This window comes from Cuculus canorus, chromosome 1, assembly GCF_017976375.1.
Source record: "Cuculus canorus isolate bCucCan1 chromosome 1, bCucCan1.pri, whole genome shotgun sequence".
Lineage (NCBI taxonomy): Eukaryota > Metazoa > Chordata > Aves > Cuculiformes > Cuculidae > Cuculus > Cuculus canorus.
In genome coordinates, this window is record NC_071401.1 from 172,203,329 (window position 1) to 172,219,552 (window position 16,224).

Here is a 16,224-nt window from a genome sequence, read left to right on the forward strand (position 1 = left end):
ATCTGAGTACAATTTACATTTCCATTTTGCTTCAGAGATGCGACCAAACAGCTGGTGGTGGGTCTTCCAAAACTTCCAGAGGGCATAAGTGCCACTGGCACCATAAGTTCTAGTCAGTGGTTTTGGCCAGGCAATGGTCCACCCTTTAAAGCCTAATCTCAAAAGTGCTCAGTATAAGAGTTGTAATGCCTTCTTGTGAGAAAGTATGAATAAGGCTCCTTCTGAAAGAGCTTGCAGGCAGTAGTCTTACAGTTACATAGCCATGAGATGGTCATTCAAAAGCAGGAAGCAGAAGTTAATAAAACTACCAGGAGAAGGTTTTTCAGGTGTTCAGAGAACAAGCTCTGTGAATTCAGTTATTTGATAGAACAAGATTCAGAGACTTCTTATAGGTATGTGGTATGTTTAGGGTTTTATTCCTGTGATTGATTCCGTGTTGTTTTTTTTCTTGCTTCTCTCACACATCAAGAGTGCAGACCTATGCAAGTAGATTGTGAGTCAGTGGTGTGATAGCTGACTGACACTGATGATGGCACAAAATCTGTGTGTAGATACAGTCACACAATCAAAACTGCTTTTACTGCTATAGTGTACGTCACTTTTGGTTCAAAATACTGGTTATCATCATATCTTGGCTGATAAAATGACACCATTAAGAGTGCTCTATAATTTTGTAATGGCTTGTTACTTGTAATGTGCTGCAGCCTTATGTGTGTTAATCACTGAATTCCTTTCTGGTATTTCTGAATTACAGAATCATTCAAATTGAAGGGGACTTTGGGAAGTCTCTGATCCAACCTCCTGCACATGACAGACCAAGACCAAATTCAGATCAGGCTGCCGAGGACTTGGCTAGTATTGCATAGAAGAATGCCAAGGCACAGCAGTGCTGGGGCACAGTGCTGGCTGCTGCTGGCTTCAGAAAGCTTCTGAAATGCTGCCTTAACTGCCATTGTGGAAAGGTGAGCAAGAACAGACAGAGCTGTCTCAAAACAGGAGTTGAAGGAGCTGTCTTGGGCAACAGTTTGGAGAAGTTTGGTAGAACACCAGCTGCTGCACCATTAGCACTGTTTTTTGGCTGTGAACATGGGTGGTGTGTGAAAACGTGTGTGTTATGTGCTGGTAAGTGTAAATACCCACACACAGTATTCATCCCCTACTCTATTCCAGTTCCTTCTTTTCCCTCGTTTTTCTCCTTCTGCACAGCATAGCTAAGCAGAAAGATTCACCTAAAGTCCCATCAGCTAAGCTGAAGACTTTCTCCCTGCCACTGACCTTTTTAGATATAAGCTGTCATTTTAAACTTCCCAGTGGGTGCTGCGTTTAAGGTCTTTGCCTTCTCTTCCATCTTCCCCCAAAGTAACTTCTTGCTGAACCTGTCATACTTCCTCCACCTCAGTGTGAATTTCAGGAGTCAATGGACATTACAGCTACTGAAAAACCTATCTGCAAATTCAAAATAATTCATTACAGAATGATTTTAATTAGTATCAACAGCTGCTGTATCAGCAGGACTCTGGAAAGCTTCTAATAATTCGTTATCATCAGAGGCTTTTGTTTGTGGTGTCACAACATGTCTAACATGGCTTTAATCTGAAATATGTTTGAAGCTGCTATCAAAGTGCTCTCTGACTACTATTCTACAAGACTGAAAAAAATAAAGAAGGGAGATATATTTTATTGACAGATTGATGTGCATTTCCGTGCAAGAATGAAAAATAATTAGCACTGGACCAAGACACAAATTCTCTCCAAATGACGTAACTTCCCTCACCACCACAAAGGATAGGATGCTTCGTGTTATTTGCTTCTTAAAGAAGCCTTGAAAAGTAAATGTAAAAATACGATACAGTGCCTAAGAGAAGACTTGAAATACTGTTCTAGCACAGGCAGCACAATTTTTAAAAGGAACTGTGCCTTTCTTTTTCCCTTCATCTTCCTTCGGGCACTGGAGTTAAATGGAGCTGGATCCGACCTTAGACAAACTACAACAGCACATGAAACAGGGGACTCCCTGAAGTCATCTAGACTATATTCTTCTAAGGCAGGATCAACCACATGTAATTCATTTATTGAGACATTCACCTGTCCTGCTTTTTAAAATCTCCAGTGATGGAGACTCCACAGTCTATTAAAGTAAATTCTTCCACTTCTTCAGATGTTTTCTTTGGGTCTACACTAAATCACCCTTGCTAAGACTTAAGCCTCTTGCTATCCAAAGAGAACACGATCACTTTATTCTCCTTCTCTGCAGCGATATGAAAAAAAGGCTTCTTTTATTCTGGACTCTGTTCAGTAGATCAACAACCTTCTTTTAAGTTTCAGCCCTCAAGCTGGACACTTTATATTACAGCCAAGACCTTAGTAAAGTCAAGCTGGAGTGGAGAATAAATCTGCATGTCCTGCAGACATTCACATGGTCTAGGACAGTGTTGTTTTTTTACTGTTTTTAGTGAGTGGTCTATTAGCAAACAAAATACATACAAATTCTGCTCTACAGAGCTACGTTCCACATTAGTTCACCTTAGCTTGTGTCTTGTTTGTAATAATGCCCAGGGAATCCACATGCTACTGCATGCCCAGCTTGAGAGTCAAAAAATGGACCACTGCAAATGATAAGGGGCGTGAAAGTGGAATTTTGCTGTAGACTAACAGTGCGAAATACTGCAAAAGTGAGGGGACAAGGACTTGAGAACGATCCTTGAAAGACTTATTGCTCCTCCACCCGATCACAGAATGGTCAGTGTTGGAAGGGACCCTCTGGAGATCATCCAGTCAAACTCTGCTGCTGAAGCAGGTTCACCTGGCACAGGTTGCACAGGAACGCGTCCTGGCAGGTTTTGAATGTCTCCAGAGAAGACTCCACAGCCTCCCTGGGCAGCCTGTTCCAGTTCAGCTTGGACTACCCTGACTGAAATGGACTGAGCACTCTGGAAGGGAATACTCACTGCCCTGCAACAGCAACTTTGATGTATCAGAGTATTTTTTCATTTCTGTGGTTCTTCAGATCCACAGATCCTAAAATATTTTAAAAAATTATTTCCCTTATGGCTGTCTTGTCATTTGGTTTATTTAACAGAGCTTGGAAATAAAAGAAATTGATACTTGTTCACTTAAGGGATGACGTTGCAGTTTAACTTTGTTGCATGTTTGACAGCTGTTACGTTTTTTAGGTGCAAGTCACCTGCAGAGAGCTTTTGCATTTATTATAGGTTATAATTTTGGGGCTACTGTTTATCAGGACAGTATATATTCTTCCAAATGAATCTCGGAGGAAAAACCCCGATACCTGGAATGCCCAGATTTCTATTTAATAATGGGTTTGGGTGAAGCCCTACCACATAGGTTTCTTGTCTTCACTTGCCAGTAGCCCAGCCCTGTCTGAAGGGTATGAGATTGCAGACAATTCACGCAACACCTAAATCATGCTGGTTTATCTGTACTGCTCATCACAACTGTTTGGACGGTTTGATCTCAATAACAAGATCTCCATTATGGATGATTTGTTAGACTTTTAAATTTACATCAGGAGCCTAAGGGAAAAAGAAAGCTGAAATGGAAATTAAATTCATATTTCATAAGCAATTAAATAGTTACAAATTTTAAACAGAAGCTTACAAGTTTTGAGTCTGTTTCTTTGCCTCTCCAATCTTGCAAATCTATGGGAAAATGCTTAATTTAAATTGCTACATCTTGCACAGATCAGCTATTGAGGTATTTTAACTGCCTGTAATTTTAGGTTAATGACTACTTGCAATAATAATATTGAAAAATTATCTGATGTCTAGTGCATATTTTTGCTCTCAGAGGAACGTGTGCTCTTTCAAACTTCTAAAAAATGGTCCACTATGATTTTTAGAAAAATATTAATCTGTATGATTACCTAGCTAGATAAAATCAATTAAAGGCATTAATTAAATCTGGGTACAGATATAGCAATATGCCATCCAGCTAAATTAAATGTTACTCATTAAACCATCTAGAACAAATGTTTGAAGAGATTTGTATGACACTCATCTCAATCCTAGCTTCCTCAGGACAAAGACTGTTCAAGTACACATTTGGTGAATGTAAAGCAGTGAAGTAAGAAAGAGCAGTGAAATATTCAGGTCAACTTCCTGTAAAGCTTACAGCATTCAGCAAAATAATCCTCAGGGCTGTGTTACCTCTCTGATGGGTGTAGAGCTGAGAAGGACAAGCTGTAATGTCATCTCCTCACCATGCTGTTTCATTAGACATACTTCTTTGTGTTTGTAGCCTGAGCAGTTTTTAGCTAGCCTTATTCTCTCCTGCCCTAGACATGATGTGTTTTATTTTTATGTGCACCTTTTATTTTGGTAGAATCAGGTATTCTTCCTCGCTCACAATCAGATTATGAAAAAACTGGAATATTGACCCAGTCCACCTTTCTGCAATCGAACTAGGTATGAACTCTGATCTATGGGGCACGTCGGCATGCAGACTCATTGCACTGAGACAGTAAAAAGGCACATGGACTGTCCTGGTTAAGAAACTGGGAAAGCTCAGCAGCATACAGTCACGTACATGCTTGAACGTCTTTCCGAGGTAAGTCATAAAATCAAAGAATCATAGATTAGTTTGGGTTGAAGGGACCTTAAAGATCATGCAGGGACACGTCCCACTAGATCATGCTGCCCAACCTGGCCTTGAACACCTGCAGGGATGGGGCACCCACAGCTTCCCTGGGCAACCTGTTCTCACCACTCATCGTGAAAAAATTCTTCCTTATGTCTAGTCTAAATCTGCCCCTCTCCAATTTAAAGGCATTGCCTCTAGTCCTATCACTACAAGCCTTTGTAAACAGTCCTAGGCAAGCTATGCCTTAGCTTGTACTTCCAAGACTATTCACACCATCACAGTTTTCCAAAAGAGTTTTTATGTCACCTGTTGTCCTGTCAGTTGCCCAGCTGATTACAACATTTGCCTACTGAGGGCAGAGCACATTTGCCAGCAAGACCTGTTATGAAAAATAAGACATTTGTCTGACTGTAAAGTCATTCTTGTGGCATTGTGGCTGTTCTGGAAAGCTATTATTGGACATGCGGCCCATGAGAAATAGCAGCTGAACAGGTTCTTAGTGTTAAACTAGAGGTCTCATACAAAAATTAAGGCAGGGAGAAAAAACAACAAGCACATTCCTACACAAGAAACAGTAAGAAAAGTAACAAATAAGAACTTGTTAAGATGGACATGAATACAAAAGCAGTCCATAATGCTTTGGTTAACCTGCCTGTGTCATCACAGGGGTTCGAGCCCAATTTGGTGAATCAGACCATAAGATTCAGTCATTGTTTTGTATTTTTCTTATGTGATGATAAGGATTTGGAAAACCCTTGGTGCAGGTTCAACTTTTAGATTTTTAGAAAGGAAGTGACTTTCCTGGATGACAGAACAGATGGTATAAGCAAAGTCAACATCACTTCAGCAGATAGTGCAGAAATAGGTATATTGTCTGAACGAAAACTGGAAATTACTAAAATGGAAGGCCACAGCAATCTTAAAAAAAATTGAAAACTGAAGAAGGACAGGGTATTTTTTCTGTCCAGGACTCCAAGAGCTAGCAGCTATCATAAAGTACTGACTCATTAACAGAAACCTGACTCTTCCTCTCCAGCAAAGGATTTATTTTATTAATTATGAAAGGCTGGTTTTATAATCCATAGGAGAAAACTCTGCCTTTGCTGAATGTGAACACACCATGAAATGCCTGCTGGTGCAGTTCTGTTTTATAATTCACATCAAACTGGAAATGTGAATAGCTTAAAACTATCACAACACATCCTATTGACTGTTTCCACTGGCAATTGATTAATTTTTCATATATAAGATCCACTATTTTCTACAGACATTCATTTAGCCCATTCTCAGAGAGTCCTTAACTCGCTAAACTACACTGAATGAACTATGAACTAAACCTCAGCCAAATCTGCAGACTAGAATCCAAACTAAGTCTCATGAGATGACAACATGTGACGTCTTAGCGAAACTTCTCTGCCTCTCCCCGAGAAAATCTCAGACCTTTAAGTGTAAGATGGGTGAAGGGTATGGGATGCTCACTCCTGTCACGCAGAACAGCATTATAATGTCCCCAAAAATTTTGGAAACCGGTTGTTATGACCTCACTGGACTTATGTCTCAAGCTGGTAGGGTGTTTGTAGTGCATATCTAAAGATACTTTATCCAGTATGTCCTCGGGGTGCAGAGCCACCTTCGTATCACCAGGTGATTTCAACAGTCTTGAGCAGTGAGAAGTTGCATAGACTGAAGATTATTTAACCTCTTTAGAGGAAAGGAATTACAAAGAGAAGCAATAGCTAATTTGAAATAGCACTATGTTATGTACATTGAGTCTCGTGTATTTGATTCAAAATGAATGTTAATCTGAAAAAGGACCAATGGGAGCCCCAAGCCCTCCTGAGTAATTTCCTACAGAAATGTATTTTCTAGAAATTAAACTTTGCTTTCTTAATGAACACATTTTGCAGACATGAGTTACTGGTATTGTCAATCCAAACTACCAGTGGAGCCTCCTTGCAAAAGAGCAGTCCCTTTGGAGGATTTCTTGTAAAACAAAATAGTAGACAAGGATGCATCTTCTGTGCTTGGTTCCCCCACAAGGATATATCATTAATGTGTTTGTAAGAACTAATATGCCTGGCCCCCAAATTACATCTGTGGAGTCATTATACAAAGTGCTTACTGTATTGCCACATAATCAGATTCCCTATGCTGAATATATTATTTCAAAACTGTCAGAAGGAAAATTACAGACCTTGTGTAACTCCACAGGAGTTGGTGACATGATTTCTTTCATTTCTTGCTTAATTTTTCTCAGAACCATGGACTTTCTCCCCACATCTGATGGCAATGTGTTGCTACGAGTAGCTTGGCTGTAATGTGGCCTTACAGTACTTCTTTCCTGGAAGCTGGCTTGTCTTCCTAGCTGGGTACGAGGTTGTGGGTTTTCGTGATTCAAACTCATTGTACTTCCTGACATAATTGTGGCCTAGAGCATTAACGAACAGGTTATTTTTTAACACAGAATGCAGGGTTAAGTAAGCGGTTAATTCATAGCAGTAGGAAAACTGTCTCTATTCTTGGTTAAAACACAATCACTCAGGGCACAGCAAAAGGCAAGAGGATAGATGTTCAATCTGCTTGCAAGTCACTATAAAATAAAGAACCACATAAACCATAACAACAACAACAGAATTCTATGGGCAAAAGTTTCCAGATGGCATTTCAAACTAAAATACTGAGCACTACAATGGTTATGCTAGTAAGCTACTCCCCTGGCAGACTGAAGAGTGTGGAGTCTAAGTGCTTATTTAAAAAACATTTTACATGTAAGTAAAATGACATTTAAGTTGAGCATTTGTTGGAACTGGGGCTATAGGAAAGCATTAGCAATTCAGACTGTGCGTGCAAGGTTAAAAAATGTCAGCAGAATATGTAGGCAGCTCTAGAGTCAGCACAGCCAGAGAGTGTGCCTGGATACCATTCCAGGCTGGAATGCTCACTGCCTGGAAAGGAACTTTGCATAACATGTATATTGCAAGAGTAACTGCCTTAGCTTAGCACTAAGACTTCAGAGATACAAGCTCCTGTGTCACTGCTGGTTTTAACCTCAGTAAAAGGTAGCCTTTTATATTAGATGCAAGAATACACAGTGGGTTAAATATGGAAGACTACGTCAGTCATCTTTTCCACTGGGTGGAACAGACTAAGATGAAAAGCACCCATGCATGGCAAGATGCCTCCTCCCTTGTGAATTTCTGCTCTGAGGGAATAGGAGGTAAATGCACTTTGGTGCAGGCAGCGTACAGAGGTGCCACTGCTGGGACAGGGTAGACTGAACTTCCTATCCTTTCTTCCTGGTGCTGATGGGTAAGTCAAGGGAAATCAAAAGACGATAACCTGAGCTCTCAACTGAGATAGGATGCAGGCAGCCTGCTTGACAATGAGAAGTAAAATAAAGGAAGGAAAAATAAAGGGAAAATGGGCAAATAAACGTTTGCTTCGGACTCTGGTGATCACATGTGTCACCATCTTTCTTGCAGCTCCAGCACTACTTTGAATATAAGACAATGTATTGTAGGCTTAACAGTCTCTCTTGTGCTCAGTAATGACTGATATTACTGCCCGACAGAGCGAAGGCAGCCAGAGGACTTGGCAAACAACAGATTTCTTTGCTTTTTGGCTGAAGACCTTGAAATGAAAAATGAGGAGGAGCCCTTGACTACGCAATGGCACTTCATAAAATAAAGGCATTCATTCTGAGCATCCTGTCATACTGAATGAGTCTTCCTTTCTTTTCTGAGCTGTGGGTTGTGCACCAAGGCGATGCTATAAGTGATAGAGCATCTACACTTCTGAATTTCTGTTTTGTAAAACGCAGGCCAAAATTCAACGTGTTGAATTCCGAACTGAATTCTGGTCATCCTGAATGATTTGCTTCCATTTTGGAATTATCTTTTTCCATATCCTTTTATTGTGCTCTGAATACTGAAAATTGCAAGAGAAACGTGCGGTACCAAATCATATCTAACTATGGAATTAAACCAGCAAAACATTTTCTCCTACGTTTCTCTGGTTTGCAGTAACAAATACAAGAGAATCACATTTTGCTACCCATACATGCAATACAAAAGCCATAAATCTGAGTAAGTAAACAAATCTGAACAGAAAAACTTCCACCCAGTTATGCCATTCACATTCCTCCTGGCTGCGAAAGGACTTTACATAACATAAAAATGAAAATGAGATTCTGCCAGTTTTGCAGCTCCAGGAATTTAAAAGAACATAAAAGAAAATATTTTAGGACCTTTCATTCCCCAGCTTTAAGTGGCAGTATAATCTTAATTGTTCTGATCAGAGGACTTAGAGAAAGGTGATTAGAAAAATAAAGACTCCAAGTCACTCTGTCTGCATTCCCTTCCCCCTCTACCCGCCTCACATTCTAACACAAAACACAGTTAAATTTGCAAGTAACTTTGAGATGAAATGTGAAAATTTGTTATGCAGTAAAGAAATAGCTGTAAAACGAACATTTCCCACATGGGCAGCTTTTTTTGCAGAGTGGTAAGATCACAGGTAAATCTTTTCTTTTATGTTCATCTTAATCAAATTAAGTTTCAGTTTAAAAGACAACCTACAACATGCTAAGAAAAGCTGCGTAAAGCGTCTGTCAGAGAATGGGATGTATTGCTGCAGGAAGGTTATGCCCACTTAAGAAGTTCTGCGCCATTTGCTGCCTGTGTAGACAGCATCAATGCTTATGCACAGCAGAAGCTGCAAGTCAAAAGCTCTGAGGTGAACATGTTTATAGAATTTCGGTTGCATTGTACAAAAGAAAACAGCTCTGGTTAGGGGTGGGGGAGGCAGCTGCACAAGCAAAAAATATAAAGGTAAAGGGTAGGTACCAAGAGAGTCATGTTTCTCAAACACAGACGCCTGTCAGCCTTGCCCTGTGGAGAGGGGTTAAAGCTTTTAAATGAATCGGTGTGATTAGTGCAACTTAAAAGAAAAAAAAAAAAGGAGAAAATAAAATGAATGTAAACCAAATCAAAACCATTATATTTCTCTATAATTGGAAAGAAAGGTTAAGATTGTTCTACCTCTAGTTCCCTCAGAATTCCTGACTGGCCACAGGTCTCTAAATCCTCCAGAGCCTGAGACCAGAAATTTTCCTCCTGGTCAGCCTCGGTGTTATCATGGGTACCTGTGAAGCTAGATTTACAATGAGAGGTTAAAAACTGTGGACTTTTTTTCCCTTTGAATAATATATAAAACACATGTGCCTTGCCACAGATTGCAACTTGAATGACAGAACATTAAAGGAGGTAGATGGGAGAGTGGGGAAAAGCTGCTGATCAGGAAAGCCTGGATGAACATGCAGAGCACAGGACAGACAAGTCTTCTCATAACCTGGCAGTCGCTAGCAGTTGGCAGGATCTGAGCAGGGAGTTTAAGGAGTTATTCAGTAATAGATTCCAAGAACAATTCAGAACACTTTTTTACTAGCTTGAAACTGGGATGTCCCTATGAAAATTAATGAATCAACCAGCATCTGTGTGCAGAGCTGCTCTGTGCAACAAATATCTGCAATAAAACCTTTCAACCTCACAGACTTCTCCCAGGCAATATGAAAAGAGCCTTCGTTTTTGCCAACAGCATTTTGCAAAAGAGGGATGGTGATGATTTTTACCTGATTCCTTCAGTTTAAGCTGCATTTACCATGATCAATTTAATCCCACTTGACTATCATCATTATAAACTGCTCCGGTCGTTTCATATACAAACACAGAGAAACTTCCAGGGATGCAACTGCCTTGCATGGTGACTTAGGTCTCTGGTGTTTCATGAACACACCGAAGCTTGCTTATGAGCACTCTCGAGCAAGATGTCATGACAGCGATGCTTAGGGAAGTTGTCCAGCAAGAGAGGTCTGATAAAAACCACACCAACTCTGGACTGCAGCAACAACCAAAAGCAACACCATCTCAGTGTGTGCGTGTGCGCACGTGTGGGAACCATGAGGTTTTTTCTGTCTTAGCAAGGGGAATTGTCTCCATGAAAATTCACGCAAGAGCTGCTGCGAATCATGGAGAGGGCTGATTATATGAAAGTCACAGGGGAAGGATAAGGAAGGAAACGATGAGAATTTGCTCTTTTGGTGGCAGCAAGCTGTTACTTTGGAGCAGCTGCCCATGAAGTGCAGCTAGGATTGCTTAACAGCACATAGACATAGCAAACACTATTATGGAAGCATCTGAGGTCTTGCTTGACAAATAATGCATTACCGAGAACAGTGTAACTGTAACGCTGTTAACAGAATAACTTTTAAACAGGAGAATGGCTCAGCACAACAGATGACAGCTCTAATGCTTCACACACGATACTCTGCCTCAGAGACGCCTTCTTACAGTTACAACCAGTCAAGCAGACAATGGTCAGCCATTTATATCTCTTATTGCAATGATTCTCCATTTAGCATCGGTGTCTCTTCTAAGAGATTGCAACAGATAGAGCGATGGTGAGGATACCTGCTCAGATCACAGATGCAATTCCTCCCAGGCCAGATAAGAAAGTATTTAAAATATGATTTTAGAAAGATCCTTGACTTCTGAAATGAGTTCTTTCAATAAACCTAAGCGTTGTTTTAATAGCCAATGTTGAACATAGACAAATTTATCCATTGCAATACCTTTCTTTATATTGCATACTAATACTATAAAATGGAACTTGAGTTAACGAACAGGATTATTTGAGGCAATTGTCTGCGACAGCAAAGGGTGGACTTCCTCAAACTGGAGGTCAGTTTCTTCTCTGACTTCTGTGAAATCAGAAATCATGATGCCTCTTTTTAGCTGAAGCAGTTCCTTTTCAGCCCTCATCTCTTCTTTGCTTTTTTTCTGAGTCTTGCCTGCTGGTATGTGAAATGCTCAACTTTTGCATCTCCATTACAGCCACGTGAATAAACTAATTTGTAGCTGAGCTACTGCACCAGAAAAAAAGAGGTACCAAAATAATTTCTCATCTAGATTTTTTTTTTTCCCCTGAAACCTGGGAGATTGATTTTATGTCATGTGAAATATTGTTTGACCTATAACGAATATATTTGGTTTTCTGATGCTTATTCAAAGAGCCAACAGAAATTTAGATGCACAAAAGTGCTGAAGGAGGGGTAGTGGCAAAGATATGAAGACGGTTGTTTATGATTTGGTTCTTATTGACATATGAGAGAGAACCTTTTTTTTTTTAATAAATTCAGGAGGTGATAGATGTTCTAGGACCTGGCAGACTCATTCCTATAAATACTGTTTTAAAGTGCAAAACATTTTCCCTCAAGCAGGAACTATAACAGACGTGTCCTACCTGTCAGTGATAGGTAGACACCAGGGTACTGACTGGTTTAAGCTCTGGTTTCATTCATTTGCCAACTGAAATTCCATTGTCACTCAACAACATGATAATGACGTGTTTTCTGCTGTTACTCTGTTTTTCTCCTATTCTTCCCTGACCCCTCCCTCCACCCCACCTCACTGGATCTTACTCCTGTGCACTCTTTTTTCTCCTACCTGGAAGTATTCCATTCTTCCAGCTGTCCCCCACCTTTCCTTTGCCCAGCAGAGGCACCTTTCCACATCTTGCTTTCTTTCTTCATGCTCCTGATGCTCTCTCCCCCTGGTCTTTCTCCAGAAGCTTGCTTTAAATGGTTTTCTTGATTTTCTCCCAATGCTTCAGTCTCTTTCTGCTGCCACATGGTCTTGGAAGCTGTGCTACACAAAATAAAAGTAAGAAAAAATTACTTTTTGGTGTTAGAGAAGAAGATAGGTTGCCTCGTTAGAGGCAGAGAAGAGGTGGTTTTCTGGGGATCCCTGTAACAGTCTGGAAGAACAGACACAACCTTCTCAAACACTCCAGCACTTGTAATGGGAACACCATCAGGTGTGGCATAATCCATTGCACTGATGCAGGGTTAAAATAGTCATTATTTTAATTTGTACCATGTGTCTCAGGTGTAAGGCACAGGACAAGCAGAACGAGACTCTTTAATGTGCATACTTGCTGTTGAATAGTGCTTTAAAATGGTAGGAGAATTCAATGCTTTTCGTTTATTCCGTATCTTACAATCCAGCTTCCAGGTTCACTGCTCAACAACTTTTTCAGCCTATTATTTACATAACTGCAATACAGTAGGTGCTCTGGAATCTATGGCTGCATCTCATCTGAGAAACAAAATATGGGCTTCAGCTGTAGATAAAGATGCTGCTATTAAGTTAAAGATATTAACTTATCAAGAATGGGAAGTATTAAGAAAACTATGGTCATTTCCTTTATTAAATATTGTCCATTAATAGCCTATGAAAACTTCCAGTATGCTTCTGGCCAGTAGGGATCAAAAGAGTGAGATATGAACTGAGAGTTCACACTTGCCCAGATCTCAGCTATCATCTTGCCAGACTTGTCTCCAGACAAAATGCCACTGGGCAATTTGCTGTATCAGAGGATATCATTCAGCTTCTGAAAAGCAGCACTGGGATCTAACCTTGCCTTGATTTGCATTTCAAAGGTAAAAGACTGGACCTTACGGATTTACCTCTCTAGTAAATCTTCCCCATCCAACCTAGCCTTGAATACCCCCAGGGATGGGGCAGCCATAGCTTCTCTGGGCAACCTGTGCCAGCGCCTCACCACTCTCATAGTGAAGAAATTCGTCCTTATGTCTAGTGTAAATCTGCCCCTCTCCAGTTTATACCCATTGCCCCTAGTCCTATCACTACAAGCCTTTGTGAACAGTCCCTCCCCAGCTTTCTTGCAGCCCCTTCAGGTACTCGAAGATCACTATGAGGTCTCCTCGGAGCCTTCTCTTCTCCAGGCTGAACAACCCCAACCCTCTCGGCCTGTCCTCCTATGGGAGGTGCTCCGGCCCTCTGATCATCTTTGTAGCCCTCCTTTGGACCCATTCCAACAGCTCCATATCCTTCTTATGTTGAGGATTCCAGAATTGGACACAATACTCCAAGCGGGGTCTCACAAGAGAGTAGCAGAGGGGCAGAATCACCTCCCTCGCCCTGCTGGCCGCGCCTCTTTTGATGCAGCCCAGGATACGGTTGGCCTTCTGGGCTGTGAGCGCACATTGCCGGCTCATGTGGAGCTTCTTATCAACCAGCACCCCTAAGTCCTTCTCTGCAGGGCAGCTCTCAATCATATAATCCCCCATCCTGTATTGAAACTGCAGATTGCCCTGACCCAGGTGTAGGACATTGCACTTAGCTTTGTTGAACCTCATGACAATTGCTGCAGGTGTCTCAAGCATTTATGGAAGAAGACTGTGATTTCTGCTTCTTTGCCCAAACCAAAATGAAGAATTTTCATTGAAAGCAGAAGACTAGCATGCCAGTTGTCTTTAGCTGCTTTATTTGCACATTTATTTATGTGAAGTGGAAAACAGACCAGGTTTTTCTTGAACCTTATCCAGGGGAATGTCTTGATTTTTTTTATTTTTTGTAAGTCTTGGTTTTGGTATCATAATCTTCCATAAATGCCACTACAGCTCACTATAGGTGTTCATTTCTGAGGCACTGCTGCAGCTGCAATCAGAAAACTGAAACTTGCGCGTGAACTTAAACTTACCTGCTTGCTGCAGGTTGGTCCCAGTCGTCATCACTTAGCCCTGTATCATGAAATGGGTGGTTTCGTGGTTTGCTTGGAGGGGACAAACTAGTCTGTTTAGGACTCCTCCATTCATAGGCATTGAAGTTGTATCCTGAAGCCTGATAGCTGTGTCCTAAAAAGATGAAATATATATTTAAAGCACTGTATACATTGTTATGACAGAAAAGATTATCTGTGGAGCTGGGTTCTCTAGAACCTGGATGCGGACTCATGATTGCTAGTAGTAGTCAGATATTTAGAAAAATAAATGACCTAAATTATGCCTGAAATTAGCTGTGCTTTAGAACTCCTTCTGTCCATCAAAAGTAAAATCTCAAATATATCCAACACTGTTCTACTGTTTGCGTCGCAGTTGCTTCTGATTTTTAATTCTGGGCATTTTCACAACTTACCAGTTTTGAATTTGACATCATACATTGACTACCAGTGAATAAATCACATGTGTTATGCATGTGTTAATCATGTGTTACCATGGCCATGTGTAACATGCCCAAAATTAAACATAGGATATTTAGAAAACTATGCTTCAGACCTACTGAAAAAAACAGTTTGCAAGGGTGCATTAAAAGAGCCCATCAGCTTGACTTTTCAGATGATCAGCAAGAAAGCTTTTTCTTCCTCCTGGTAACTTTCTCAGATTTGGAAGCAATGCAGTCAACAATGAGTGACATTAGTGTTAATTATGCACAATACTCCTAATCTGTAGAACGGCTACCCAGATGCAAAAGTTGGCACGGTGCAGAGGTTCTTGATTGACCATTAACAGGAGTAATGTCAGAAAAGGAAGGAGGGCGGCTGTCTTCGCACCACTGGGGCAAGAACTCATTAACAGAAGCGCAGGACTGTGCCATCAGAGCCCTGCGCTGCCCTGCTAAAGGCCTCTGTACCCCTCGTGGAACGGGGACTGGCACTAAGCAGAGCTACTGCTTTTGGTTAGTGCTCCGAGAGCTCAGAAAAGGCCCATCTCACGACAGGCACGTGTGCCTGGGACCAACATAGTCCCTTGGAAAGCTCACCTGTCAGAAAGTGATTTCTCTATCAGCCATTTCCAAATATCTCAAGCCTGTATAAGTGGCATCAGATGGCCTTTACATCTGAAGAGTTTATCATACAATTAATGTTAGTATTCATTAAATATTATTTCTTTAACCAAATTAAATGTAACTTGAATTTCAAGTTTCAGACAGTCTGGATTCCAAGTGATGTACCAAGAACACATGGATCAACTTGTCACATGCTGATGCTGATCTGGTAAGCAAAATCCATTAAGGTAGAGCTGCTAAATATATATTTCATCTTGACATATTACTTTTCTAGCTCTATAGTTAGCATTTTCTGATGTGCATATTGGATTAGGAAGTTCTGTTTTGTTGATGACTAACAAATATCACTGCTGTCACCTCTTCAAAGTGGACAGTTTGGTTCCATAAATCAGTCTGGATGTGTTTCCCTCAAATCCCATGTAACTACAGTTGTGTGCATTTTCAGGTAACAGACAAGCATTAGCATACTCCCAGATTCTAGGAAGGGTTTTGTTTGTGAAAATGTGACTGCTGTGTGGGCTCTGGATTAGGAAGGCAGATGCATCAAAGGTACAAAATGGGGTATTAATTCAGGAAGAGAAAAGCAAGCTCACCAGCATTAAATTAATAACTAATAGGATAAAGCATTATATGGTACTCCAGAAACAGTCCCCAAACTCCTCAATTCGCTTAGCCTGTCCTTACGCCAAGAAAGGTCAGGAGAGAAGCCAACTTCAAGTTGATAGGTCAAGACAGAAGGAACTTTAATAGAAACATGGGTCTCATTAGTATCACAGCAAAGGAAAAAGTGCAAATCTGATTGTGCTCAGGCTGTTTAGCAGGAGTACCACACATCCAGCCAAGGCTGGGCTGTTTTTTTCAAGGGAGTTAGAAGAAAACTTGCTCTGAGACACTGGTTTAATTTTGGCATGGCATCTGAACCATCAGGACTCAGGAAAGCAGTCCAGGCCTCGTACCTTTCCACTGTTGAACAATTTTA

General features: G+C 40.8%; 1 protein-coding gene across 13 annotated transcripts in view; it reads right to left on the reverse strand.

Moving 5' to 3' along the window:
• GRIP1 (glutamate receptor interacting protein 1) overlaps positions 1–16,224 on the reverse strand; it is a 334,162-nt gene that overhangs the window by 3,006 nt on the left and 314,932 nt on the right. For 9 of the 13 annotated variants that reach the window (XM_054070632.1, XM_054070596.1, XM_054070609.1 and 6 more), the window contains 5 exons: positions 14,161–14,314; positions 12,102–12,302; positions 9,639–9,750; positions 9,444–9,488; positions 6,794–7,027 (listed from right to left, as the gene is read on the reverse strand). In XM_054070632.1, coding sequence (XP_053926607.1) covers positions 6,794–7,027; positions 9,444–9,488; positions 9,639–9,750; positions 12,102–12,302; positions 14,161–14,314 — 746 coding nt within the window. The remainder of the gene's footprint in view (positions 1–6,793; positions 7,028–9,443; positions 9,489–9,638; positions 9,751–12,101; positions 12,303–14,160; positions 14,315–16,224) is intronic. The other 4 variants (XM_054070588.1, XM_054070659.1, XM_054070654.1 and 1 more) reach the window with 2 other exon arrangements.